This window comes from Hakea prostrata, chromosome 4 (assembly GCF_041222555.1).
Source record: "Hakea prostrata isolate BN-2017 chromosome 4, UWA_Hpros_2, whole genome shotgun sequence".
Classification (NCBI taxonomy): Eukaryota; Viridiplantae; Streptophyta; class Magnoliopsida; order Proteales; family Proteaceae; genus Hakea; species Hakea prostrata.
In genome coordinates, this window is record NC_142603.1 from 23,443,260 (window position 1) to 23,470,502 (window position 27,243).

A 27,243-nucleotide genomic window follows, 5' to 3' on the forward strand; every position below is an offset into this window, starting at 1 on the left:
TGGCCAAACACTTTAGTTGCTCTGCTCTCTCCTTTCCACATGCTTTCCAAATCTCCCATGAATTAACCCACCGCCGCATATCAAAATCTGATGAAGTAGGGATCCTTGTTGATGTAGGGCAAGCAAACCATACAGCTTTGAAAAAGGGCAATGCAATATTATATGATCAATAGTTTCTTCCTTGCAGCCGCACCTTGGACTTGAAGAGTCAATTGTTAATTTTCTAACATAAAGTCCTTCTCCTGATGCCACGCCTCTTGCACAAGATCGCCATAGAAAAGACTTGATCTTTGGCAATGTAAAACAGTTCCAAATGGCCTTCCATGTTGACGGAGATGTTGCTTTCCATTTACTTATCTTTGATGAAGAGGGCAACATATCTTTTTCTCTGTTCTTGATGTCCTTTAACATCAAGTATGCTGACTTGACTGAGTATATCCCATTATGAGCTGCCCCCCATACCAACTTATCTTGAGTAACAAAAGCTGGAAGATGAATTTGTAAGATAGCTGCTGCCTCTCTTGGTGGAAAGGTCTCTTGAATAAGGCTTGTATTCCACTCTCTTGACTCCTCTAAAATCAGATCTGCCACCTTCTCATATGTTCCCATCGTAAGCATTGTTGCTGAATTTTAAAACCTGGAATGGAAGGAACCCAATTGTCATTCCATATTGAGATGTCTTTACCATTTCCCACCCTCCAAATCAGCCCTTGTGACAAGAGACTTTTATTCCTTCCCAAATACTTTTCCACCCCCATGATGAATTTCTACCCAACCGGCTTCTAACACATTAGTGTTAGGGTAGTAAATTGCCTTCATTAATTTGGCCCATCCGAGTTTGGTTCATCAAATAATCTCCATGTCGCTCTAGATAACAATGCTGCTATGTAGAGCAGGTCCCTTAGGCCTAAACCACCTTCTGATTTTTTTTGAGTGATTTTATCCCAGGCTAGCCAATGGACTGTTTTTGAATCACTGTTTCCTCCCCAAAAGAAGTTGGCTACCAACTTTCTTGATTTGTCATTGATGCTCTTAGGAATTTTATAATGCATACCTATATAGTTGGAGACTGGTTGAGCTGCAGCTTTTAGTAGGACTTCCCTTCCAGCATGACTTAGGTAGCTTTGAGCCCACCCTTTCAACTTGGTAGACTGCCTCTCCACAACACACTGAAAGACTTCAGTCTTACTAACTCCCACCTCCATAGGTATTCCTAAATACCGAGATGGACCATCTCCATATCGAATCTTTAAAATTCGACTGAACCATCTTCTCAAACGAGAAGGAGTATTTGCACTAAAAGTGAGAGCTGATTTTTGATAATTTATCCGCTCACCAGTAGCTGAACAATACAACTCTAACACCTTCTTCAAGTTGAAGACCTTGCTGACGTCAAGTTCTGAAAAAAATATGCTATCATCCGCAAACAGGAGGTGAGATATGTTTGTAGCTCTTGGTTTAATTTTCAGCCCAAAGATTCTTTGATTCTCCTCTTCAAACCTAATGTAGTTACTTAGTGCTTGTGAACACACCACAAATAAAGCCGGCGAAAGAGGATCTCCTTGCCGAATTCCTCTAGATGGGTAAACTGCACACCTTTCACCACCATTGACAAGAAAGGTGCCCTATCCTGTTGTGACCAGCTCCATTATTAAGTCCACCGCTTTATCACTGCATCCCAATTTCCTCAATAAAGCTTCAAGAAAAGGCCATTCAATGCTGTCATAAGCTCGTTTCATATCAAGCTTGGCTGCCATATAGCATTTCTTACCTTTTCTCTTCTTCTTTAGGAAATTATAGACTTCATGGGCTGTGAAGACATTGTCTGAGATAGACCTATTAGGCACAAATGCAGCTTGAGCTGTATCAATGAAATGAGGAAGCATCACCTTCAACCTAGAAGCCAATATTTTAGAAACCACTTTAACAGCAACACTAATCAAGCTTATAGGTCGGAACTTATCAATCGACTCCGGTTGAGCAACTTTTGGTATTGGACAGATCGAGTCAAATGGATGAGTTTACCCGAACCAAAAAAGAAGTAACAAACTCACAAAGTTCGGACCAAGAGCTTCCCAAAAGTGCTGAAAGAACAAGGGAGGGTATCCATCATAACCTGGAGACTTCAAAGGGTTCATTTGAAAGAGGGCCTGCTTTATTTCATCTGTCGAAGGAGTAGCTTCAAGAACATTATTATCCTCGAGAAAATACGCTAACGGGTTGAAGAATCTCCGAGAGCCTCATGATTTACACCTTCAGTTTTGAAAATCTCCTCATAAAAATTAAAGACCTCATCATATATCTCCGTCTCTGAATCCGTCTAACTGCCATTTTGAAGTTTCAGCTTTTGAATTCTATTGTGTTGACGCCGGATGACTGTGCTAGCATGAAAAAATTTAGTATTTAGGTCACCTTGCTCCAACCATGTGATCCTAGACTTTTGCCTCCATAGCTCTTCTTCAAAACCCGTGTAGTCAATAATCAATTTCATCACTTCCTTCCTTCTTTCTTCAACGATCTAGAATTTGGTCTATCTTGCATCGCTAATTCGATGCACTTGGATAATCTAGCTTGAACTAGACCAAAACCTCCTTGTTCCACCATTGTATGCCCCCACACATCCCAACATCTTGGTTTGCAGATAGAAGCCTCCTTTTCAATTCTTGGCTTAGCCCAACTATCCTTGACAAACATATACAGTCATGTTGAAGCCACATGGAATGAAAGCAAATCAACCACGAGAGTTCCTTGGTGTTGATTATAATTGGGGAGTGATCAGATGCTATAGCAAGGGAAACAAGGACAAATGCTTCAGGGAACTCCAATCTCCAATTAATATTGCAAAAAACCCTGTCTAGCTTTTGTTTTATATTTCAAAAAAGACGATGATTACTCCAAGTAAATAGAGGGCCATGTGAATCAATTTCCACGAAACTACATGCATCTACCAACTCTTGAACCTCTTTGTGTCTCTAGAACCTGGTCTTGTACCTCCCAACTTCTCACCCATGTCAAACCGAGTTAAAATCACCTCCACACAACCAATTCACCCCTACCTCTGCCAAGATTTGCTAATGCATCCCACACGCTTGTCTATGATTCCTCCTAGATCTCCATATACACCGGAAGTAAAATGGTTTCCTTCCACTAGGTTCAACATAAAAGAAGATATGAAAGTGGTGTTCTCTTCCACATTATACCAAACCCGATAAACCAACGACTCCAGTAAAAATGATGAAATTTTAATGATTTACAAACCGCCCATCGCCTCCACTCTTTGTTCGATAAGAAGATGAAATCCAAAGGATTTTTTTTAGAGGATTAAACAACGATAGGGGGCCTCTCAAACCCCGCCCAGACAAGAGTTTCATTGCTTCCCGTAATGGAGCTTCCCATCCATTACGGGTTCTCCTCTAAAAATATCTTGTACTCTTCTTCTCCATGAGCTTGCAAAACCAAGGCATTTTCACACTCCCGCCTTTTTGTCGTTAACGTGGAGAGCATCCACAATTGACTTTTCTTCGTTTCATTTTCTCATCATATGCCCTTACCTCTCACCATCTTTTGTTCAACCAATGAATGTAAGAGATTTGGGCTAGTGGAAGGGGTTGGTATCATCCAAGAGGGGAAACCATTAAAGTTTGGGATGGGCTCATTTGGTTATGAAGAAACGGGTTATGGGCCTTCATAAGGTTTAGCTCATTTGTTTGGCCCATTTGTTGACCAAGGTTTCCATTGGAAAAGGTATTTGACGTGGAGGGCAACATGGGAATATGAGAAATAGTTGAACGGGGAGGTTATGGTGGTATGGGTTAAAAAGAATTATTGGCTTGGGGGTGGTTGGTGGGATGTGGCATGTGGTTAGGGTCCATAGCCGAGACAATAAAGGGATGTAGGATGATGCTCCATCCGTTAGCAACATCGGAGTGGGCACCAAAGGAAAAGTGCGCTTCATCATCCAGAGAGAAAGCGCAAAATGCAGATTTTGGTCTAAAGGTCATGGGGTTGAGATCTTCCCACGGATTTGTTCTTACTCCTCAAGATCGTTGGTTAATGGGTACACGAGCGAGGATGGGTTTTGCTTGTAGAGTCACCTATGTCGCGAGAAATGGGGAAGGTGAAGACCGCAAGAAAAGGTTTTGATGACTACTACTGTCGGGTGTGTCACGCTTCATTTATGAGCTGTCGGCTCCTCCCCATCTCCGCACCGCGTGAGTTCGTGATACCGGAATTCTCCAATCGCTGAATCTTCTTTGACTCCTTGTAGCTCAGTTCTTTTGTTTGGTTCACCAATCTACGATCAGGTGCAATGCCTCTTAAGTTCAGTCTGTGTTTTCCGTTAATCACATCAGCATGGTTTCCTTTATTGAGTTTTCTTGGTTCTTGAAACAATAAATGGCATCGAGCTTCTTCATTCCAATGATACCACAAATCTCACAAGATAATGGTAATTTTTCATATTTCAAAAAACATTTGTCACCCACCCGAGGCTCTCCTTAGAGGAATCATAGCTTTGAGAGGTTTCGAATATTTACCACCGCATCTCATATAGTGCACCTCTCTCCAAATTGTTGTCCCCGGATTAACATCACTTTCAAAGGTTCTCCTAGTGTCTCACTTAATTGACAAGCAAGTTCAAGAGAGAACAAGTCAAAAGGGACTTCATGCATCGAATCCAAAATCAACCGAGTCAAAAACCATCTCTTATCATCTTTCCAAGCTTCAAGAACAATCAAGTCCCCCTGCAACAAGGTCCTTCAAAATAACATTCTCCATGCACCGCATGTTGGAACGAACATAAACAGGTGCTCCTCCATGGATGTAACGTCTACATTCATCTTTGTATTCCATGCCTTCGGAAGGGCTTCAATCAGACTTGTTACGACTGTCTTCCTAGAACAATTTTCCTACAAGAGTATAGCCCATTCAATCTGGCTGAGCAATGTCACATCAACATCAACCGATCATCCTCAACTGTTGCATGTTTTAAATGAGTTATTCTCCATGATGGTGGAGGAGAAGGATGAGTGAATATACTAGAAAGGGAAGAAGACGGTTAGGCACTGATGAGTGAAGATGATAAATGGGGACGATGATGGTCTTTTGTTTTTGGTAAAATGGGGAAGAAGATGGTTGAACGCAGAAATTTAGAGTTTGATGATGGGTTGAATACAGATCAGGAAACACTCCACAGGGAGGAAAAGAAACACTCCATACGGAGGAAGATGAAACACTCCATACGAAGGAAAGTTTGACTTGGGGGAATCAGGGCTTCTCTCTTGTACCATTTTTCTCAAATGGATGAATCTCTCGACTCATGTATATCTAACTCCATGGCAATAACCACAATAGAGATAATTTGGCTAGTTGGGGGAAGTCTTGGCTGTCTTGATTCATTATCATATCATATCATATCATATCGTATCATACTATCATATACTATATTATACTATATACTATCATATCATATCATATCATATCATATCACTATATAAAAGTAAAACTTCACTTCAGTTATGGTATATTTTTCCCTAGACCAAAATACCCTTTCCTAAATGCAAAAAACCCTTGCCAAAGTATACATACCCTTCCAAACGTAACCAATTCATAATGGGGGAAAATCCCCCCACACCCAAACGAAACGACCCCCCCCCCCAACCTCCAAGTTTAATTCCAAAGCCACACGCGCCAACAACCTCTTGACCCTCTTTCGCGTTTCTACAGATCTACAGAAAAATTAGGTTCGAAATAAACTCTTCCTATTAATGTTTCAGACCTTGTAGATTGCAATGGATTTACATCCTCTTTCATTGTATGCTCTCAGGTCCCAAAATCTTCAAAACCAGTGCTGAAGCACTTTACAGCGTGCCTCTGGTCAGTGCCGAAAAATAAGAACAAACATTTTTTGTCTTTCTCTGCACAGACCATAGAGTGAGCACCATCATGCTGCACTTTTTCCACCCCACATGTTTTTTTTTTTTTTTCCACCCCACCTTTACAAACAAACACAGCCTTATGAAAAGAGTACCTCTAATTTACTCGTTGCTTCCTATAAGGGAATCATATAGAGATGGTCAACATCCAAGACCATTATTGGTGCATGAAACTCTAAATGGCCATGCAACTAGGTGCAATGAAGAATTTAGAGTTGAGAGACACGTATTTCATAATCTTTGTGCTTTAATGATGCATCGAGGATGGTTAAAGGACTCTCACTATCTTAGATTAATGAGCAAATTGCTATGTTTATGATAATAGTCATCTGCCCGAGGAGTTGAGTAATAGAGACGTTTAGGATATTTCAACACCTAGGGAACACCGTTAACCGATTCTTTAGGACAATTTTGAGAGCCATACTACTTTTAGCTAAAAAAAAGGTTCAACCACCATCTTTTGATACAACTCTTGCTGAAATTGTTACCAACCAAAATAGTATCCATATTTTAAGGCAATTCTTAAAACATTTGCATTTCATACATTTTAGTAATATAAGTCCACAAAGTCATTTTTATTAAAAAATTCATAAATCGATTTATTCGATTTGATATTTTCTTCAGGATTGTGTTGGTGCAATTTATGGAATTCACATCAGTGCAATAGTACCTAGAGAAAAGCAGACGAGATACTGAAATAAATAATGTATTACAACATAGAATGTGATGAGTGCATGCACATTCAACATGAAATTTACCTTTGTATATGGAAGAGGGGAAGGTAGCGTTAGAGATTTTCGCATATTTGAACAAATAAGAAAAGATGTGAGTTTACAGTTTGTACATCCACCATCTAATAATATTAATATAAAGCTCCCCCCTAAGGAAGAAAACGTGGGGGCGCGCAACGGCCCGAACAAACCCCCCACCAAAAAAAAAAAAAAACTAAATGGAATACCATTTTTTTTTCATATATTTTATATATACTAATCTAATAGAGCATGATTTCTATTGAAAGTATATTTGTAGAAAAGTATTATGTGGTGGACTTGAAATATGCAAATTAGCTTAGATTTTTAGTAGCATTACAGGGTGAAAATTTTCTCGGGATTACAGGGGTTATAGAAGAAGACCTAGGTCTACCCATAAATTATTCAATTATAGACATTCTTCACTTAAGAATGTCATAGAGTATAGTTTTGCAATCCTTAACAATAAGTTTAATATATTGAGGACCATATCCAATTATCTCATTAGCATCCAAATTAACATTATGATTGCTTGTTGTGGTCTTCACATTTTATTTGTGAAGAGCATATTGCAAATAAAGAGTTTGCAAAATTCTAGAATAATGGTGTCATGGTGTGAAAATTGAAAATCATCTAAATCCATCTCATCAAAGGTATGATGTAAAAACTCTTTGAGAGCCTGTTTGGTTACATGAGTCTGGAGATATCAAATATCTAAAAATTTTAAAATCCATGGAGCCATAATTTATAAAATTAAATGTTTGGTTGTGGAATGAAATATTTGGATTCATCCTAAAAAACTATTTGATCAACATAATTTTTGTGAATGTGCAAATGTATAGCTTTTTTGAAATCTCCGGATTTCACCATTTACCCATAAATCTACAGATTCACGTTTTTAGTGTAAAAAGGTGAATCTCTAGATTTCATGAATCTAGAGATTTTTACAACCAAACGAAGTATAATTCTCAGATTCTGAATCCGGAGATCCTCAAATCTCTTGATTCATGTAACCAAACAAGACCTAAAAGTATGAATAAAAAAACCAGCTCAAATGCAATGAACGTTGCTAGAATTAACATTGCAAATGAAATGATAAAAGGCATTGTATGCCTGAATACCTTTGTAGATTTTTCCTATAACTTACTTTTAAATTTGTATGGGTCATATACTCTTTTAAATTTGAATGTGTCATATACCCTTTAATTTAGAACTTTTCTTAATGGGTAGTCTTGTTTAAGATCCTCATTAAGTTTAATTTTTACTTTTTTTTGGGATAAAATTTTACTTTGAATTATAAATGTGTCTTAAACTCTTTAAATTTAAATTTCACTTTATTTCAAGTATATGATTATCCTTTATAGTTAATTAAATGATAATATTATTTTTGTAATTATTGATACTTGCTCAAAATAAAATTTCACCAAACACAAATTTCTAAGAACAAGTATATCTAACATGTTTTTGTCTTAAAAATATTTTTTAAAACATGTTTTTCAAACATTTTTTAAGAATATAAACACCAAAAAATATGCTTCTAGCATAGAAACATCATCAACCACACACTAATAGACCACACATGCTTGAATTTTCCATTTTTTTTTTTTGAACCAAAAGAAATATTATATGACAAGAGATCTGCCTGGTCAGAACAAGGGATTGGTCGATAATGAAAAAGGGTGGGGACGACTACCAGACGCGCGACAAAGATAGTTTCTTTGCACCCAAAGCAAGGAAATCAGCTATATAATTTTTCTATCTATTAATAAATACAACTTGAAACAGATCAAAAGAAATACTAAGGACTGAAATTTAATGAAAAAGACCTTTGCATAACCAATCAAAACTGTAGTTTTCTTCAGCAAGTGCAAAAACCACAAGTTTGAAATCAGTGTGAATACAAACTCGTCGAATTCCAAGGTTCACAGCAAGCAGAATTGCATCCCTAATTGCTTCTAATTCAAGCAGGGCAGCAGAAGCACTGTAGCAGGCAACATATTTTGCCACTAGAAATGAACCCGATGGTGTCCAAATAATGCAGCCTCGACCCCCTTGAGAAGAGTGGGCATCCCAAGCAACATCGGTGAAAATGAGGTGAGAGTGAACATCCTCCACAGTTCTAGTAGAAACCTGGCTAGAGGGGGAGGGTGAAGAAGAAAGCACCAGAGCATTCTGCACTGCACTGCAATTAAACTTGAAAATTGGATTAGAGTTTTATTAAAATAGGGGGTTTCCCCTTGAAATGTGAACTTGTTCCTGCTTTTCCAGATGAACCAGGATAAGGAAGACCATAATGTGTCCACCCATTTCATATTTCAAGAATTTTCCAACTAACAGCATGCAATATTTGTTTATGATATACAACATGAACTACACTTCCCATAGCTTTTAACTTTCCTGGCCAAGAGTGCAACAAATTAATGCACTTCAAATTTGAGACTAGTTGTAACTTTGGAAACAGAAATTTGATTATGTGTTTAGACAATAAGGTCCAGAAGCTCAGAACCATTGCCATTGCTGTATGAGAATAAAATTCAGAACCATTGCCATTGCTGTAAGAGCATACAATCAAATGTCCAAACGGCACCAAACTTTCCATGGCGATCTCCATTTGCAAGGGTATCTTGATATCTTTCGCAACTAGTGGTAGCTTTCCATCAACAATGGCAACACCTGAATCATCATAACTAGAGAACATCAAAACTCTCAATGTAAATAGAACCAATCGCCTAATATTCCAGAGAAATTGGAAATTTAGAAGTCTGTTGTTCCTAGACTAAACAGGCTCTCTAGTTCATTTACCTGCAGGAATAAGGATTATGAAAATTCTGATCTGATTAGACTGAAGCTACGAACACGTTAACAGACTCAATACTTTACAGAAATGGAGTCAAACGGGAAATTCTGCAAAACGTCACAACATGCTCGCCAGTTTAATGATTGGAGGTGTAGAGAAGTTGTGAACCATGGACCTGCAAGAGTATCCAAATGAAGAATCCGAAATCAATTGAGATTAACCAATAACTTGCTAATTTACTGGCTCCATCCCTTTTGGAATTTGAGGATAAAAAGCAGTTGGAAGCCCACTACTCAAAACTTAGCCACAACAAACAAAAAGGTTCAACAACGGAAACATATTGAGATTTTATTTCTAGTTGCATCACACATGGATATGGATTTGTCCCAATCATCTGGATTTTGGACAATTCTGTTCCATAATGAATGGCCTGGAAACCTCTAAGCCACACAGCAATAACAGTTCAACCATTTCTACCAACCGAAATGATTAACTGGAAAAAAAAAAATTTAAATGATAAGTTCAAGGATTAAAGAAATGAGAAGGATATTACCTTCAAAGCAAAATTCCTTTTCCTTTCCTTCTCAGCTTCCTCCCATTCTTTTTGCATCTGCCATCCAGACTTATAGTTTCCTCTGTCATGCATAAACTTACAAGCATCCCCAAATCCACAATAACCAGTCTCCTTGTAATCCTTGCAAATATCTGGTTGATAATCAAACCTTGCTGAAGACCTAATATGAGCTGATGCTCTAAGAGGGCCATGAAATCCGCTAAGCTTCTCTCCAGAGACAGTGTGTTCTCTTCGGAATCCAGCCTTGTGATCAGTATATCCATGAATACCTTTATACAACTTATCATCCCCAGGTTTGGATTTCCCTTTAAGAGCTTCTTCTGCTTTCTTAAGGACTTTCTCTCGGAGTGCTCTAGCATCTTTCGAGAATTCAGTCTCAATTTCTAATGTTGCTGTAGCCTGACTATCATTTTGAACTTGAATTTCCTTTGAGGACTCAAACTGGAAGATAGGAGCATCATGATCTTTCTTTGATTCACCTGATAGTGACTGCTTTAAAGACTCAGTCGAGAAGTGGAGCTTGTTGTCAACCTTTGCCGTAATCTTCTTTTTCTTGTTTATCAAATTATCACTTTTCTCTTCTTCATCCTCATCCTCATGATTTCTTCTCTTTCTGATGTTTTTGTTTTTCGAGGGTTTTCTAAAAAAACTGCAGACTTGTTCAGAGGGTTGCAGTTGTTCACTGGAATCCGCCATTAACAAGATACGACTGAAATAACAAGAATGAGAAAGGGGGATTCACAACCTGGAAGAGCATCAGTCAGTCAGTTCAGGATCGGCAATCATATGGATACAAATGCGTAAAGCAATTAACATTTAACAGGCTAGATGGCAATAATGCTTTTCAAAAAGCTGGGAGGTAAAAAAATTACAACAATGATATGTACATGTAGAATATGGCTATTATATAAGCCATAATATAGGCATATATATAGCAAACATTTAAAACATAATATGAGATGCATTTGACAGCTGGAACAGTGAGATGCTCTTCGATTGCATGCATTATGAGATGGTTAGCAAACCAAAAGATTGGTGTAAATTTGAGTTTCCTAATGACTGGACTGTGCAGTTTCTCTTTTCTAGTCCTATAACCATGTATAATAATGAAAAGCAAGACTACATGAGTTGTGCAAGTTACAGTATTTATGGGGAAGATTTGGTGTTTCCATTGGCCAAACAGGTGACATGGGAAATTTTTGAGAAAGACTCCAACTTTCCCAAGGTTTAAAGTATCGAACATTGATACTGTATCAGAGGTATTTCATTACCTCATCTCCGGTCAGTCCATATCTTTCTATGACCCTCAAGACTAAGAGACATTTGCTTTGTATCGTATTTCATTGTAGATACATATCAATGAGTGTGGAATTGAATGGAAATTATCAAAATATGTAAGTAAATGGTCTAATTTAAACATAACACAACAGATACAAATAATAAATAATCATTCTATCATGCACACCAAGAGGACTTGACACCACTTTAGATCAGATTTTATTTGTTAAAATAAAAAAAAAAACTAATTCTTAAAAAAAAACATAGCAACAACAACTAATAAATAATCATTCTATCATGCACCTATTAATTAAACCTGTAGTTCATAAACACCAAGAGGACATGACACCACTTTAGATCAGATTTTATTTGTTATACTTATGAAAGATCTTATTCTTTACTAACACATTCATTCAAGTTCAGTAACCAAGATTGTACTAATGAATACTTCAACTCTGTGTGTGTGTGTGTTTTTAATTATAAGAAAAATTAATAAAAGCAAAGAAAGAAAGGCATTACAGTGATCCAAAATGTTCCTGGCATGTAGTAGTGTTTGTTGACTGGGCATATAGTGTGTTTTTAATTCATAAGAAAGGAAGGTTAAGTAATTAGCAATCTTTTAGGGGGGGTTTCCCCATGTATAACATGTAGTGAGTAAGGCTCTTTTTGGTATCAATTCACATTCTCTATTACGAGGTTTTTTCATTATTTTAAGTTGTTTGGCATTTATTATCGGTTTTATTTTTATTTAAAATAATAGAAAATCTTCCAAAATCAATAATGAACTTTTTGTCTATTATGAATTATGGTGAAAATTTCATTCTCTTCATTTATGCACATGTTTACTTAAAATTTCTACAAAAATAAATTTGCTTAAATTTTATGGTAAGAGAGGGTAAAATAGTCAATACACATTTTTTTATAAAAATCATCATTTTCCCCTCTTTTATACTTGCTCACTATTATTTAATAATAATTTTTTATTTTGACACTAAACTTATTTTTCATTCTATAACTTATTTTTAACAAAATTCACCAAATAACTTATTTTTAACAAAATTCACCAAATAAGGGGGTAACAAAATTCACCAAACCATTTTTCCCATTTTGTATTACATGTAGTGAATTATTGTAATTATTATTTTAAAAGAAAAAAAAAAAAACAAAAAACTAAATGATAACATTTTTGTAAATAGATGGCACAAACCTAAACAATCAATTTAAAGTTTTACCTCTGGAACCACATTACTCTATGAAAGCCTAAATTCAAGATTTGTAGAAACACTTCCAAGGTAATCAACAACAGTAATTGGTGCCATGCAAATGTATTCATTTGTATTCTCCACCACCTTGTACATGGATAAACCAATCACCTATTGGTCCATTGGCCTTAAGGCGCTTTTTGGTATCAATTCTCATTCTCTATTATGCCTACTCAATGCCTATTTAAAAGAAATGAGTAAAAGAATTCATTTTTGACCAAAAATGAAAAATGGTTTGGTGACTTTTGACAAGAATAAATTATGAAATAGAAAATAAGTTTGGTATGTCAAAATGAAAAATTACTTAAAAATGATAACAAAAATCGATACAAAAAGCCCAACTAATCAAAACATTTAACAATTAAATAATTATAGGAAAAATGCATAAAAAATAAGCATATCAGCTGAAACAGCCTTAATCCATATAGAAGATCAGATCAAACCCAACTTTAAGACCAACCTTGAGAGAACACCCCAAAAACCTTAGCTAATAATAATAGAATGCTGAAGAGATGAACTTGGAATTCTAAAGTGATCCGGTAGAAGATCTCCAAATAGCATAAAGTGAATGTTTGGTTTTTTTTTTTTGAAATTCTATTCCTTTCTACTTTATTGCTTGCTTGTGACTGTTGCCACCTAAAAATCTATTGGCTCATGGCATGCTTTTGGGGCCACGCATAGTCTCCGTCCTTAATTTTTAGTTTTTTTTAAAAAAAAAATCTCCCTATCCTTATGACCAAACTGTCCTTGTTGTGCTTGGTTAAATTCTGATTCCAATAAATAACAGTAAAACCAAGGAGTTCTCCTAGGTATGGTGAAGACTTTGAAAATGGCTTCTGTTTTTTAACTTCTCTATTAGTGATTTTATGCCAGTCATGTGATCTTTTGATTTTACAAATGTGTTTTCAAAGGACAAACAATTAGCACTTGGCAGTTGAGAACTTGGGATCCATTGATGGATTGCCACATCAGTAAAAGGTTTATGGTCATGGCCAGTCCAACAGGGCAAATTGCCTCTAGAAGGTGCTTAGTCAACATGTAATAAAGGTTAGATGACAGAGCCTAATCAAAGAAAATCAGTAACACTCTACCTCCTGATGAAATTTTGTGTACGAAATAGAGATAAAGTTCAGAACCCCACCCAAAAAAAAACTGATGATAGGAAGCAATTTTGGTTTCGAAAACGACTTTGCTGAGGAATCAAATGGTTCAGACTAGGGCACACCTTATTAATATCCTCAGTCAGGAGGGAATGCCTGGGGATATTTTTAACAGGACAGGAGAATCAGTTGCAGTGCCACCAGGTGGAAATCAAATCTGATCTTGCTTTCTAGTATTCGGTATTTTGATTCAGAAGCTGAGCAAAAATTATATGATCTGATGGCTTCTTGCTGTCCACTAATTAACAAATAAACAAGAATGATATGAATCACATGCAGACATCACTAGTAATAACAACAAAAAGAGGGAGGAAACAATACTAGAGATTAGAGGGAGTGGAAGATGAGGGAGAATAAGGGATTTGAGGAAAACAAAAATTCTATAGAAAAAGGATCAAAGGAGAGAGATCAAAAAACCTAACATTCAACCTCAAGAACACAATCTAATGTAAATCCCATCACAAACAAAACAAAAAGAAAAGATAAAAGATCAACATGAGTAAAATAACAAATAATCAGTTGCTACTTGAGAAGTGAGGAGTTCATTCTTGCTAAAGCAACATTAGGGTTTGAGAGTGAGAAGTGAGAAAGGAAGAAAAAAATATGCTTTCATAAAAGGAATGTGCATTGACCATTTTACCCTCATCTTAACTTAAAATTTTTAACCTGCACATAAATGAGGAGAATGAAATTCTCATCCACAATCCATAATGAACAAAAAGTTTTTTTTAGATACAGTCAGGGGGCAGAAGCCCAAAAAAACAAGAAGGAGAAAAAAAATCAAGGCCTGAGTAGCCAGAAAATCTGCCTTTAGGAGCTCCTCCAGATCAGGAGGAGGTTACTGAATGATCTTCAAAGCATCATCCTCTAAATGGATAATCCTTGAGCACCAATCAGCAGCTCTATTACCTTCCTTCCCATATGCATGAAACACACATGACAATGTGATAAGAAATGCTATCAAATCTCATTAACTAACCATCCATATTTCCCTTAAATAAAAATAAAACTGATAATAGATGCCAAACCCTTTAAAATAATGAAAAATTCCCATAATTGAGAATGATAATAGATACCAAAGCCCTAGTGAATAGTTGGTTTATTACTAGTCTATTACAATCAATTATCCCTTTGCTATTTGGTTTTCAAAAAACATAGTCCATAGTTGGTTTCTTTACTGGTCTATTACAATCAATTATCCCTTTCTATTTGGTTTTCAAAAACCATTGACTATACCAATTGATGGACTGAAATAGAGAAAAAGGATCAACATATAAAACTCCAAAATAGATAAACATTAAAAGCAGAAATTTGGATTGACCCCACAAACTCTTGTAATAATATTATAGCTTGAACAAGTGGTTATGGACAAGAACTCCCTCTTGTATAAATTAAAAAAAAGGGAGCACCAATACCTTAACCACCAAACCATATTACTTACTACTGCAGGAGATGTCACAAAAGCGAAGCTAAAGAGGAGGAGACTAGCAACTCTTAGCGAGTGGTCGACATAGGTCGAGCCATGTTCCACCTTTGCAAAGAAACCCTTGTTTGATCCGTATTTCACCATTTGGAAGCTGGTTCGTTCGCAACAACATGTATCAAACCATCCGAAAAGGATAAACGCTATGTATTAGACGAAACAATTTCACCATCTCTAAAAATATCAGCTGGTTCGCGCATAGACATAAGTTTCTTTTTCGAACAAATTTCTCTAGATTCCATAAAACAATATAAACACTATGCATCGGACGATACAAAACGATGTAGGACGTAATTTTTTGTTACTTGAAAAACATAATTATTTATTGGTGTGTGGTTCAATACATATCTATACATAAGAACCAGCTTCAAAACGGTGAAAAACGGATCAAACAAGGGTTCTTTGCAGAGGTGGAATGCAGAACTCAACTCTCTCGACCTACATTGACCGCTCGCTAAGAGGTTCTTCTTCTTCGCCCACACTCCCTTCTACTCTTTCTTTCTCATTCTCCTACAACCCCACCACCCGCTCGCCCCACTAGGCTTCCACAGCAATCACTAGCGTTCAAGTATAGAAGCCCATAAGAGAAGGATACCATCACATGGTCATGTGTGTTTCACCCATATGAGAAGGAAGGTAATATGCATTATCGTAATTATAATCTGAATTTTGTCACTTGGTTGTAATTTTTTTTCTCCTATTTGGTCATTTTTTGTTTTCTTATGGTTGGTACAACCAGCCTTGGTGGCCAGCTGCTTCCTAGGAGCTTTTCCTCCAGTTGATTTACGGGCAATTTGTTAGTTCACAAGTTCTCAACCATCAGATTGTTACGTACTTACGGTAACTCTTCCGTTTAGATGAAATCAACTTTTAAGTAAAGCACCCAAATCCATGTAAATTCGCTGTTTCACTACTAATGCAGATGAGAACCCAGGTCCACGCTGTGTAATAAAACCACAAGTCTACCGGATTTCAGAGAAGAAAAAAAAAGACCCAGTCCTCAAGAAAAGGAACATCAACCCAATCACCAGACAGACCCAAAAATAAAGACAACCGAATTCTCTGAAAATAGACCTACGCATTGACATGGCTTGAACAGGAGAAAACACTCAATGATTTAGCAATGCACGCCGGAAAATGAACAAAAACAAAAAACGTGCAATGATAAGTCCCCCATAACTATTGATTAAATCTTCAAACGGACAGGAACATGAATCATCGAACCCCTAGAAGGAGCGAAACAACCATCTATTTCATAACATAACAAACAAAAACCGAGCATTACAACGATCAAAGAATCACAATAAGAAGATACAAATAATGAACGAACTTCAAATAATCGTACAATGAATCAATCAAATTATAAGAAGATAGGGAGATACATCTTCTAAATTAAAAAGAAAAATACCTTACAAATTCTTCCGCAGGAAACGGTAAAGAGGCGACCAAACAGAAAACAACAGACTGGCTTCTTGGCTTCTAAATGGTTGAGGCACTCGTGTATCTAAATTGAGAACAAGGTTCGAGGCCGGTAAAGAGGAAGAAAATCAGAAACAGAAAATAATAGTTGAAAGCGTAACTGTAGAGCCCTATTTATTAGGGGGTAAACCGTAAACGGATCGAATTCAGAGAGTGGTAATATAATATCTACATCCGATTATGTTCGGACATATTTTAATAATATTATATCAGTTTTCAGCGTAAATCGACTCCTTTTCCGATTTTATTTGTGAGACTATGTTTGAAATTTAAGAAATTAGTAACTTTAGTAGTTATTTTAGTGTTTACCAAAAAAAAGAAGAAGTTATTTTAGTATAAAATCTAGAAAAATAGTTACATATCTCAACTAAAAAATTATAAAAATAAGAAATATATATTCAAATAAGTAACTTAATCAGATAATTTTATCGAACAGATAATAATCGATAGTAAAGGGGTATACCATAACCAACGGGGGTTGGTCCAAGTGGTAAGCAACTTGGTTCGCTTAAGCAAGGTTCTGGTATCGAATCCTTGTGGATGCATAAAATCCCCGCTGGGAGATTCACCCACCACAGCCAAGCGTGCGACGCGGGTCGAACCACCGGTTTATAAACCGGGGTTGGCAAAAAAAAAAAAAAAAAAAGGGGTATACCATATCCTATTGGTTGTGGAAATTTTAATTCTGTAATTTCTGCATAGTTCCTTTCTAAAGAGAGAGGAACCAAGTAAAGGTGTCAATTCAATACAAAAACTGTTTACAAATACCGAAACCCCACCGTTTAAACCATATCGTATTGAACCATTTCAAATTTTGATACGGTTTGACCAAAATAGAATTTGGGTATTCAGTACGGTACGGTTTCGGTTAAGGTATCATACTGTCGGTATGTGCTGTATATCGTTCCAGAATACCAAAGAATTTCGGTACCAAATTATATACCATAATTGGGGTTTATTGTGTAATTTACCTCTCAACGTTATAACCCTAACACTCTAACAGAGTACAGAGATCTTCGTTCTTCCTTCAATTCCTCTCTATAACTGCATTCCAAACCAAATTTTGGCAAACAAATGGAGTCAGCTTTCCAGATCGGGCGACTGCAGTCCGATCTTTTTAAGCTTCATGAAGAAGTCAAAGCCAAAGATGCTGAGATCGGACGCCTTCAGGACAGGCTTTGGGAAGTAGCCTGAGTGAAGAATACGGAGATCTTGCAGCTTTTCTCTTCTTTGGACGTTGCTAACAAGAGCAATCGCAGATTAAAGCGTGAAGTTGAAAGGCTCTCAGGAGCACTGAAGGAATCCAAGGCGAGAGCCACCAAACCCCAAAGGCAGGCAACTCCTTCTTTACCCAAACATATCCCTATCGAGGTCAGGAGGGCTTGCATCTTCAAATACTTGCACAGTAAGCCTTTTGATGATTTGTTGGATATTTTTCATCTACAGGCTTACCGAGAAGGGCAGAATGATGTCTAGAAGTTGATCCTAAAGAGAGATCCAAACTTTGATACGGCTCCTCACCAGTAGCACTGCCATCCCGAAGTAATTGGAGAATTGGGACTCCCCCCTCTCGACTGGGCCGAAGACTTAGAAGATATGCCGACTGAGGACCCAGATATATTGCAATATCTTAAGAGCAAATTGCAATGACACCCCAAAATGGAGGCTTTAAAGCACTGACACCCCACTTTATGTTTAAAAAACACAAACACCCCAATTCATTAAACACACTAGTCCATTTTGTTAGTGAAACCGTTAGTCCATTGTTTGTTTTTCTTTAATTCCTAAAATACCCTTACTAAAATATGAGAAAAAAAATCTAAATGAACATGTAAAATTACCAAAAAAAAACCCTTAGAAAAGTATTTAGAATGATTCTCCCTTCACCCATCTTCTACCTCTACCCCTCTGTCTGCCTGTTGGTGTTAGGGTCCAACGTCGGCCATGGAGAGGATGCTAGGTCCAGTGTGCTTCTTGACGAAGTTTTCACTGGCAAACTTGGCAACACTATTGGATCGATGGCAGCTTCTCGTGTCTCCAAGTAATGGAGAAGCTCCGTCTCCACCACCGAACTAAATTCCAGTTATTCTATTCCCCTGGTTCTCAAGATCTCATTCAAGTAAATCCATGTTTCTCCAAATTTACGAATCGATCTCATGTTGCTTTGATCTGGTCTAATCTCTATCAGGGTTTCTCTTAGTTTACTCTTTGGAAGTCTGGGTATGGGTTACATTAATCTCACACACTACTGTTCTGTTGACCAGGAAAGAATGAACAGAGTAATTGGTGTGATAATTGCCTTTTATGCTATCTAACATTCCCACCAAGATGCATCTGCTCTGATCTTACTCTCTGCTCCAAATGCATCTGCTCCAGAACTCTGCCCGCTAATCTTCAATGAAAATGTATTGTAGATTTCATTCCACGTTGTGTAGAGTGGAGATCGGCGGGCTTGTTCTTCAAAACGAGATACTGTAGACTCAACCTCCCTCCGCATCTCTCCTCGTCTCAAACCCTGGTTCATCGTTTACGCCCTTCACCATCGCAACTGACTCACCTTCTCTACTCACTCTCCAACATTGGATTCTCCTTCTCCTTCGATCCACTCCAGAAATTGCATTGATTTCACTATTGGGTCATAGTAAGAGATCTAGGGTGTCGAACGGTGAGAGAAATAGGGGTGGGCTGTGGTCGCCGACGAGGAGGTGTCACATCCACCCAGCCGGTACCCTATCTGGCATACCCGAGTGTGTGATCCACAGTCCATAAGATCCAGTATCGAGAAAATCAACCTCCCACATTCACAATAATATAATCAAGAACATGACTAAATCAAGGTTAACAATATTATTTAAATGAATCAAGGTAAAGTAACGAAATAATCATCAAAGTGCGGAAATGATACCAATAGATATATATAATCAAAATGTAGAGTGAGGCGGAATCTCACTCCACGAGTACAGCGGAAAGTAGATCGAAAGTCAAAGAAGATTACAACCGGTTCTAAAGACAAGAAAGAAAAATATAATCAAACTAAGCTAAAGTCTATTCTACTTTATAAAGAACGTCTTCATAAACATAGACTTCATCAATCACGCTCAGACGCTCCCACTCCACAGTAGGGCTAATCTTGGTAACAAGTAAGACCACTCGAGGAATCCTCAACGTAATCTCCATAGTTGCCAACACCTTGCTTGTAGTACGCTTTTTCAGCTTGCGCTTCCTCATATTGACCTTCATAGTCATCAATGCCTGTAGAGTAATCTAACAAAAGATGTTGTACAAAAGGAGTGAGTTTCAAAAGAAACTCAACAAGGCAAGTTATTCCATAATAGCATAAACAAAGCATAATGTGATATGATATGAGACAAACAAATGCAGGTATGAGTCTAACTCTATGTATGCTGGTCTCTATAGGCAGACATGCTTTAAGTCACAGCACCATACTTCTTTACGTAGGTCTCAAATCACTCTCCCTCAACCATTCCGATATCTTGGGTTCTCCATTGGTAATTGGGTCCTGCATCCCTCATGGACATTCCTTGGTTAGGGGTTTAGGTCACCTCTCTCTCACATCACCATTGGTCTAAGTATTGGCACATGTCAGGGTAAACCCTAGCCCAATGCAAGTCTTCTACTTAGTCATATCAACTCAGGTCCAGATACGTCCATTCCTCACCCCGGGCGATCCTTTCCGGTATCCTTTCCACTAAAGTCAGCATAGTCCTAGACTACGGACTCATCAACCCTATAGGTCATCCACATATAGTAAACGGGAAGCTCTCATGTCCTCTCACAGGTTGGTTATCAGTCTTGAACGGCCATGAGCCCAAGTCTATCCATATGCAACTCTACCCATAAATGGCCCCCACAATGTGATTCATGTCCCCTCACAGGTTGGTTACCGGTCTTGAGCGCCCGTGAATCCCCATTGCTACCACGGGTCATTCAGTCTCAATACCATTCCGAATTGGGTCTGATATAACAGGGAATATCCTAGCCAAACACTACTAGACAAGTCCTAGGTATGACAACCAATAATCCGGGAAAGTGTCAAAGGGCAACATTGGAAATATCCCATACTATCCCCAATGATGTCCAAGGACAGAAATGTCAAAAGGACATTCCCCAATCCCAAGTCATACCTAAACAATCACAATCATAATTCAGTTATATCATCCACGACAGATATCTCATCAAATAGAAGAGTATAATAAGACAAGATCAAATGAATAAGCAATATACATGAGTAAGTATTCATACATGATCAAGTACATAAAGTAAATAAGGAAATAAGATCCTACTGTACTTGCAGCATTCATATCATAATAGAAACTAACATAACAGTAGCAAATCTAAGTAGTTCCCAAATTAGAAACTAAATCTATGCAATCTATGTTAATATGGTAACAACTGTCCTTACCATAAATAGATTCGAATATATTCCGGATGGACAAGAGGATGAATCCAAAGTTAGCAAACAAACCCTAGAATAACATCATACAATCATTAGGAAGTAGTCCTAAAAGAATGAGCATCAATCGAATCGAAACGGACGAAGAAATCCAATTCTGTCACTGCGGGTTGATTGGCTGGGTTGATTGATTTAGTCGACCCAGTCAATCTGCCCAAGAGTAAATCCGAGTCCAAAAATAGTATTTTGATCCGAAACCTATGCTATACAATTCGGAATGCTACAAAACTTGGAGAGAATGTCTAACACAGTAGTCTAAGACTAAAAATCATATTTTAGACATCAAACAAAGATTAAAACCATTACTTACTAATTTGAAATCATACTTTCTATTTTGGTAAAAATCATGGTTTTCATTGGAAACATTCTATGAATGAAAGAGATGAACTAGAGATGATGAGATCTCATTCTAGTACAAGAACACAGTAAATCAGAGGTATGAATAATCATGGAGAGGCATCTACAATGCTAGAATAAATCAAAATAAGAATATGACCATAGTTTAAGAAGAAACCATAAGAATCATATTAAGAATGAATAAGATGCTCATGGCATAAGAGAATGAAAAGAGATTGTAAAAGATATGACTACAAGGTTGCAGCATCTTCATCGTAATCTCAGTTCAGAGAAGAGAGTGATCATAGAAAGAATGAATCAATAACACAATAGATTGAATATTAACCTTTGATTGAAGAACAAGAGAGAGGATTTGCAAGTTTGCAAGATTAGGTCTTCTTCAACACTTTTGGAGGCTTGGAGATGAGTTCCCTTCGTTCTCTAAGTGTTTTGGAGGCTAGAGATACTAAAATCACGAAGTCATGAGGTATATATAGCAAAATATCCTAAACAACACATTTTGCTCGAGTTCAACATCTCTGGGTCGATTGGCTGGGTAGACTGACCGATCGACCCAAGCAGTTGACCCAGGCAGTCAACAAAGCCAAAGTCAGGGAAATGAGGGCCTTCCACTACTCGGAATCAAACGAAACTTTAAACACATATTCTATAACTTACCTAACATGGAAAAATGGCTTCAAATCATATCCCACCAAGCTCTAAGGTCATCAACCAATCTTCTCTTCATCAAGGCGTAGTCTCTTTTCTATATCCAACACTGTCTTCAAATATGGGGCATCATCTTCAATCTCCATAGGTTCGGAGTCAAACACTATATGTTCTACTGATATGGCCCATAGTTGACTTTCATTTCTACTTCGGGTCTTCGGACATACAAACAAAAGAGTATCTGGGTTAAGGTTAGGGCTGGGTTTCACAGGAGGGGATCTGATCGTTGCGAGCAGTGGACGATTTTTAGTGGCGGTGACTATTTTCCGATGTGGGATGGGAAGAATATGGGTGAAGGGAGAATCATTTTAAATGCTCTAAATATAAGGATATTTTTGTCATTTTATTCTTTCATGATTTTTTCTTTTATTTTTGATAAATGAAAATAAGATTGATTAGATAATAAGTTTGATAGAAAAGGGTATAATAGTCTTTGCGATAATATAACTAACCACTCTAACAGGATAGGACCTATGTGTTTTTCAAACATAAAGTGGGGTGTCAGTGCTTTAAGGTTTCTATTTTGGGGTGCCAATGCAATTTGCTCATATCTTAATGATTCTCCTCCTTTGACCCCTTTCAGGGACTTGGTCTACAAAGAGGCTGCCCGAACGTCAACCAGGCTGCAGATCAAGCTTTGCCATTAGTCAAAAAGGGCAAAGAGGGTGAAGCCTAGAGCTCATCATTCCTCCCGTTCTTCGTTCTTCTTGCTTTTTGGGGGGAAGCGTACGGAATTCTTCGCAATCTTCCCTGGAAAAGCTAGACGAAGGGTATGGGATGCGAAGTTTTCCTCAAGCTTTTGTAGGTGGGAGCTTATAGAACTCTTCGCAATCATATTTAGGAAAGCTAGATAAAGCGTATGGAATTGCGGAATTTCTCCCGACTCCCTTTCGACAAATGCTGCCTTGGTTTTTCTTCCCGGCTTTGTTCAACACATGAGAGCTGCTTCAATTTTTCTTCTTGACTCTGTGTTGCTTCTGAGAAAGCTGCTTTGGTTTTTCTTCCCGACTCTCCTTCGACATATGGAAGCTTACGGAACTCTTCGCAATCAACGATGATGATACTTAGAATTCATTGTTTTTCAACCGAATGAAGATTTGACCTTAACACTTGTTGTCTCATATGTATGTTTCCTGAGAACTTTTTGATGTTGTAAAGGTTGGCCCCTTCTGGTCGTTAAAGAAATAAAGATTTGACTTTATCCTTAAATTTTTTCAATCACAAGAGATGTTCGGGTTTCTCACCAAAGTCTTCTTTTGAGCAATTCCTTAGAATTATTTCTCGAAACCAGTTGGAAATGAGGCCCTTACTTTGGAAGGTCGTTGTAACAACCCCTATATTTCTAACCCGAGATCTGTAATGCAGGTTCGAGAACCCGAAGGTCTCGTCGGATAAATTTGTGGAGTGTCCGGATTGAAGTCCATGATCCATACCCTGAACCCATGGATCTGGATCCTCTGTCTGAAGAGCCTGCCTTGCTTGGTAGTTGGACTTCTGGAAGACAAGTTTTGTTCGGAGATGTCCGGAATGAATGTAAGATCTCCCCCATCTCTTCTTTAGGGTTAGGTAGTACTTGGATATCAACCCCCTAGCAAAAGCACCCTTGTATGGCAAAATACATGGGGGCGGTTGCTAGTGGCGGTCAATCAAACCAAGCGACCGCCCGGTCTGTTTTCGAGGTTTCCCCTATTTTGCCCCTGACTTCTATAAAAGGTAACCCTCGTCCAATTTACGAATATTTTATTCGTGGTTACCGTTTTTGGAGGTTAGAAAGCTGCGGAGAAGTGCCGAAAGTGGATCTGAAGTGCTGGCAGTGATCTGGAGATCAATCCTTCCCCGTTCGGTATGAGAGTGAGGTAATGGATTCACCCTTCATCCTTTATCTCCTTTGTCTTTCAATTTCGTGTTAACCCATCCCCTCATCATGGTGGTTACCCTTTTGATCAATTGTAACTCTCTTTCCAATCTTCTTGATGTGATTCATCCAAAAACGAAACCCGGCTTTTGTGAAAAGGATAAATCCAGTCAAGGGGAGAGTTCTAGGTAATCCAATGATGGTAATTGTTAGGTTTCCTTCACCCATTGGCTATAGGAGTGTTAGATTCGAGATTTAGGCCATGATCACTCGAAATCCGGATTGAAAACGGGTGATCAGAAGCCTGAGTTTCGGATTGAAACTCTCTGTTTTTCGGGCGGTCACTAGTGGCGGTCGCTCAACCTAAGCGACCGGCACGAGCGACCGGCTGGTAAACAGTGATCAACTGACTTTTGGTTTTGATCCAAATTGATTCAATTGACTTATGCATTATTGTAACCCTGGATATAGGTGTTCTCTGTTTGAAGGGAAAATCTTATAATAGTTTACGGATTCCATTTTACGGACAATTTACTTATATGCAGGTAAGGACATTCAATCCTATCTTTATGAATAGACTTGAACATGCTAGTCCAGTGTTTGTTAGTATTAGTCTTTCATTATGTAAGCTGCTGTAATCATATTTTATATACTGATATTGTCATATTACTGTTATTCATCTTGTTTACATATATACTTTGTTGATTATGAATGTTATATACTGATGATGGTTAGTATGTGGTTCTGATGGATGAGGTATTCCTTTGGGATATCTTAGCTTGGGATATCAGAAGGTTGTGGAATGGGACACATGCCTGCTGATGTCTCCAGCACTGTCATGACTATTGGATGACATTCTTAGGTAGAGTCTAGAATTGCATGGCTAGGTACCCCACATGCTACTACCCTTTCGGTAGGGGGATTGAAACCGGATGAACCGTGATGACAGTGATGTGACGTTGGTCCACTGTTAGTCATATAAATGGTAGGGTTGGGCTCATGGACGTCCAAGGAACGGACCGGGTGTCGTGAGGAGTCATGAGAGCGTTCCGCCCCAATAATATGTGGATGACCATAGGGTTAAGGAGTGGAGTCCAACAGCGACAGCCAGTCCGTGAGGATTCTCATTCCTAGGTTGCGAAGGATATTGAACAGAGTTGGTTGGTGCCATAAAGGATGTATCATTACCAATGGTCGTGGTGAGAGAGTGTTGACTTAACCCTAGCCATGGTTTGAGAGCCAGGTGTGGACCTTCCATTTTTCCCAGGATCCCTAGAGAGGTAACCAGTCCTTGCCGGATCAGAGTGACTAGACTTACCTAGAGAAGGGCTAGTGTATATCTTAAAACATGTCAGCTGTTAGAGACTTGCATAGTTAGAAATCATAGTATCATCCATACTTTGCACTCATTCATATCATTTATGCATTTATGCTTTGTTGGATAATTGATGGGAATTGTAATTGTTCTTACTGAGTTCTCTAGAACTCACTCCTTTATTTGTATATGTCTAATTAGCCTGCACAGAAGGAGGAAATGTATCGGAAGATGGACTAGTTTCCTATGAAGGAACCATCCCGTATGAAGAGGATGTGGCACCGGCAATGGGAAATGGAGATAGCCTGTGCGGGAGCTCCTGTGAGTGCATGGAGTGTGCTTATCGCACCTATTGATGGACAGAGACGAAAAGTGGTTAGACAGTTCGCACAGCGAATGGAGAAGAACTGGAGGACCCCTTTTCTTGAGATTCATGAAAAACATTATTTATCCTTAAAAAAGGAAACTGGAAAGAAAATAATCTAACTCTTTTGATTGCTTCCGCTGAACTCGTATTCATTTTAATTCATTATTCTTTCATTTATTATTTTTTGGAGTATTTGGGCTCCTGTAATTCTTTAATTCATTTATTGAACATTTATTGCTCTTGATTGTCTATATTTGTATTTATTATTGTTGATAGACTAAAACCGTGGATCCTGTGACGGATCACTCCCACGGGTTGTCGGGCAGGTAACCAAGACCGGCGAGTGGGGTGTGACAGTCTTAGTCAGTCAGAACCGAAGCCTTTGCTTTGGAAGGTCTTAGTCGGTCGGAACCAAAGACTTTACTTAGGGATTCCTAAGAATTCCGCTAAGCGTTCGGAGGTCCCACTCGGGTTTTAAACCGATGCCTCTACTTAGAGAATCCTGAAAATTCTACTAAGCTTTCGAAGGTCCCACTCAGGTTTTAAACCGATGCCTTTACTTAGGGATTCCTGAGAATTCCTCTAAGCGTTCCGAGGTCCCACTCGGGTTTTAAACCGATGCCTCTACTTAGGGATTCCTGAGAATTCCGCTAAGCTTTCGGAGGTCCCACTCAGGTTTTAAACCGATGCCTCTACTTAGGGATTCTTGAGAATTTCGCTAAGCATTCGGAGGTCCCACTTGAGTTTTAAACCAATGCCTCTACTTAGAGAATCCTGAAAATTCTACTAAGCTGTCGAAGGTCCCACTCGGGTTTTAAACCGATGCCTTTAGAAGGTCGCACTCGGGTTTTAAACCGATGCCTTTTGAAGGTCTCACTCGGGTTTTAAACCAAAACCTTTTGATTCTCCATTCAAGTACTGATATGTAGTAGCCCTCAATCAAAAGATTTGTTGTTTGAAACTTGAAATTGCATTGAATGAGGGAAAAACTACATCAGAAACGAAAATGGTAAGTCTTTAAGGATAGTACTTCTTCAAGTGCCTTGCATTCCGTGATCGGTCAAGTTCCTGCCCAGTGGTCACATTTTTTAGCTTGTATGCTCCCGAACTGAGTAGCTTGACTATCATGTACGGTCCTTCCCGAGAGGGATCCAGCTTCTTTTGATTATGAGGATCTGAAGCCAACGTGTTCTTTAGACCCAAATCTCCCGATCGGTATTGGCGACATCAAACTCGAGAGTTATAGTGCGATGCTATTCTTCGTTGGTACTGTTGAGTTCGAGCAACTGCTTTTGTTTGAACCTCATCCAATAAGTCGAGACTGTCTAGTAGACCTTGTTCATTTGCTTTTTCCTCGAACTCTCTTTCTCGTAGTGTCCTCGCCATGACCTCTACGGGTGCTAGTGCTTCAGATCCATACGCCAGTTTGAATGGAGTTTCTCCAATTGGGGT

General features: G+C 38.2%; 1 protein-coding gene across 1 annotated transcript; it reads right to left on the minus strand.

Moving 5' to 3' along the window:
* Positions 1-8,899: 8,899 nt before the first annotated feature.
* LOC149018552 (zinc finger CCCH domain-containing protein 1-like) lies at positions 8,900-16,803 on the minus strand. The gene is made up of 4 exons (XM_089154382.1): positions 16,645-16,803; positions 10,033-10,798; positions 9,485-9,654; positions 8,900-9,355 (listed from the first exon to the last, which is right to left on the minus strand). Exons 2-3 carry the CDS (start codon positions 10,747-10,749, stop codon positions 9,616-9,618), a joined length of 756 nt encoding a protein of 251 aa, XP_089010508.1. The 5' UTR covers positions 10,750-10,798; positions 16,645-16,803; the 3' UTR covers positions 8,900-9,355; positions 9,485-9,615.
* Positions 16,804-27,243: the final 10,440 nt, after the last annotated feature.

Coding starts and splice junctions, on each gene's coding strand:
- LOC149018552 (XM_089154382.1), bottom strand. CDS start 10,749: ATGGCGGATTCCAGTGAACAACTGCAACCCTCTGAACAAGTCTGCAGT. Junction 9,655..10,032: donor AAAGGAATTTTGCTTTGAAG/GTAATATCCTTC, acceptor ATACTCTTGCAG/GTCCATGGTTCACAACTTCT.